Raw genomic sequence first — 3,462 nt, forward strand, 5'->3', positions numbered from 1 at the left:
ATAAATTAGCACAATACAGCATATTAGTTGATGTTGGAGGTAAATGGCATCAACAATGAAACCTAAAGTACTTCAATCACACATTGTCGTATCAGGATATATTACTGCTTTTAAGGCAATATTTATGTTATTCTATTTTACCATTTTTCCCCAGTATGGCAGCCTGGAACCATTTACTTTGCCCACCCATACTGCAACACCACGATATCCCAACTAATAGGATAACTAATGATATTTTTAGTTTTTTTATTTCAACAATACAGGTAAAATGGACTGTTTCTTATATAGCAGAAAATGTTTCACGTAGGGCTTTAAAAAAAAAAAAGATGAATGAATTATGTTAACAGCAAACCCAAAGCAGAAAGATATAAACGGGATAAATGACAAAAAGGTAACTACTTTAAATGCAAACTAGTGTAGTGATAACAAATCTATAGCATGTATACACCTATATTTCCAATATTACTGTGCAAGCACGGCAAATCTTACAAGCAAATTTCACAAAAATGCTTCAGTAAATGTAGTTTGTCAGCAGTTTCTTTCACCTTTATAGTAGCAGAACATTTTCATTCAGTTACAGTCTGAGTTTTTGAATTGGTAAATGTGTTATTAACAGTTTGGTCAATTAAAAGACAGTACAGTAGACTGCATTCATCTGATATCAGTATCTGCAGACACTCAAAAGTTGTGATTAGGGTTAGCATACCATCACTGATACCAATAACACAACCCTTGAGTATCTACCAATACCAATATCAGTGCAATACAGTAGTTTTAGACCTTTTAAACTTAACTTAAAGTTAACACATTTGTGCTAGAAATTAAAGATTTAAATCTCAAACTGTGTAACAATGACACTGCTCTCATAAAGACGCAATTATTAGACTCAGGTAAAATGCCGTTGCTGATTTATTTATTTTTACCATCCATGTAAAGAGTTCAGAGCAATATCCATCGTCTCATCCCTAGTGGTACTATCAAAATAGGACAAGAAGAAGTGGATTTGAGACAAAACTGCAGTTATTAAGTGAGGAAACTGGACTCAAAACAGTAGACCGAACAAAATCAAAGTTCAATTAAATTTGACCTTTGTGGGCCAACAGTGTATTAATCCAACTTATATTAAAACCATTCACCAAGACAACCTCATTTGTGACTTGACTTGAATCTAAAGCTGACCATGTTGTCACAAGACTAACACATGGGCCTATAAACTGTGTGCTTCCCCTATTATGAGGGTCTGCAAAATCAACATGCATCTTGTGGCAAGTTAAGTTTTAATTCTTCACCTGTGTAACAATAACACTGTTGCTAATTTACAATTTTACCACCTGTGCATACAGAATCACATAATATATAGGAATATTCAGGGATTTTGACCAGCATCTTTCCAATAGTGAGTATTGCATTGGCTCATCCTCAGTGGCGATATCAAAATTGGACAAGAAAAAGTGCTATTGAGTCATCCCTAGTTTTCAAGTGAGGGTGATAGACTGTACAAAATCAAAGTTCAATTTAACTTGACCTTTGAGGGCCACTGGTTTGTTCAGTTATATTAAAACAAATTACCACTTCAATACCTAGCACCTCGTTTCTCTGATTTTGCAACACCTGCTTGTTTGTGACTTAAATCTGAAGCTGTTCATGTTGTCACAGGCTAACCTGGAATAAAAGAATAACACATGGGCCTGTAATCTCTGTTTCTTTCCCTGATAACGAGGGTCTGCTGCAGAGTCAACATCTTTCTTAGTGCATGTGTCATGGCAACTTGAGATATAATTCTCCAACTGTGTAACATTAACACTGCTCCCATAAAGAAGAAATTAATACATTGAGTAGAAATGTCCGTTGCTGGTTCTATATATACTGTCTATGCATTGAGAATCAAGAAATATACAGGATTATTCTGTGATTTTGACTAGTATCAGCTCAGGATATCAAAATCATACAAGAAAAAGTGGTATTGAGGCACCCCTAGTTTTTTGACCTTTAAGGGCCAAGCATAAATCAATTTATATGAAAACTAGTCACCACTACAACCAAGTCTCTCTGATTTTGCAACACCAGCTTGTTTGTGACTTGACTCTAAATCTGTCCATGTTGCATGGGCCTGTAAACTCTGTATGGTTCCCCTATAATAAGGGTCTGCAAAGTCAACATGTTTCTTAGCGCACGTGTCGTGGCAAGTTATAAAAGTGTCACCACAACTTCGTGTCTCCTCTCCTGTGCTGTTCCACCGCTGCAACATTAACCGAGCGGCTGTGGGGGTGAAAAAGAAACTTTTCATAACCAACAAACAACCTCGTGTGGTGACAGGACAAAGACCCGAGGCGAGTGAATAGAGAACTACTGCCTCGCCAGGTGGTAGCTAGCTGGCTAACTCCTCGCACCACTGCCCCGGCGTCCGCAGCGGTAGCAATTCAACCAACTTTTAGCAGAGAAATGACTAAATATTTCGACGCGCAAGTGTTCGCCGTCGCGTTTCATTGTCAACAAACGCAGCTCGAGGTTGAATTAGCTCGCTGACACGCGAGCTTAACTTTTAGCAGACAGCTAGGAACCGAGGCTAATTTTTTTAGCTAGCCTTTCTTTGACAACACTGCGAGATGTGAAAGAGCGATAACAGCGGCGAAAACTCTGATGTTTTTAAACCCCCCTGCGTTTAAACTCACGCAAAACCCAAACAACGATTAATGTATGTGCATACGTCGTTAGCGCCGATACGAGTAGACACAAGTAGACACTTTGGCTGCCCTTTGTCTTCTTGTCACAAACAAGTGTTTACACAATCAGCTGTGAGCTAACCGGCCGAAAGTTAGCCACACGGCTAACGCTAGCCGCAGACGGCAGGCTAACGACAAGCAAACACTTTTTGAGGAGTCGCGAGTCAGAGCCTGACCCCGTTCGACTAGAACGCGAGATGTCACGGCTCTTTCCGCGACTACGCGGGGCAACGCTCCGCGAACACACCGACACACACAAGAGACACGTTTAAAATAGAAAGAGGCCATATTTGAGTGATTAATACACAAAACAACGAGTATTTCGCTAACCTCCACTGGCAGCCATTCTCTCCAGTCTGTCTCGACCGGGGCTCATCGAGAAACGTCAGCGAGTGAGTGCACAGCGAAACGAAGCCCCCCGGAAACAACGGCCGGCCAATCACACGCCGAGCACGGATCTCACAGAAATAAGGAAGAAGAAAAAAATAAAAAGAAAGTTGATGTCGGTGTGGGTAAAGTGAGGGAAGGAAAACGGCCCTCGGTGTTCTCAAGTCCAGAGAGTAAAGAGCAGGAAAACATGTTCGATTATAAAACATAATCAAAACATAAACAACCCACTACGTACCTGATATACTGCACTTTACATACGCTACATTACCCCTCACACACAACATACAAACACACACTACAGTGAGTGTATATGCATGTTTGAAGTAAGTCCAGTAATAGTCAGACTAAG

At 40.1% G+C, this 3,462-nt stretch overlaps 1 protein-coding gene across 1 annotated transcript in view; it reads right to left on the reverse strand.

Annotated features, from left to right (window-relative positions):
* Positions 1–3,118, reverse strand: part of kbtbd8 (kelch repeat and BTB (POZ) domain containing 8) — a 7,984-nt gene extending 4,866 nt beyond the window's left edge. Inside the window, exon 1 of the mRNA XM_044024740.1 lies at positions 3,054–3,118. Within this exon, the coding sequence (XP_043880675.1) occupies positions 3,054–3,099 (46 nt within the window). The 5' untranslated portion in view covers positions 3,100–3,118. The remainder of the gene's footprint in view (positions 1–3,053) is intronic.
* Positions 3,119–3,462: the final 344 nt, after the last annotated feature.

Source organism: Solea senegalensis, linkage group LG4 (genome assembly GCF_019176455.1).
Source record: "Solea senegalensis isolate Sse05_10M linkage group LG4, IFAPA_SoseM_1, whole genome shotgun sequence".
NCBI lineage: Eukaryota > Metazoa > Chordata > Actinopteri > Pleuronectiformes > Soleidae > Solea > Solea senegalensis.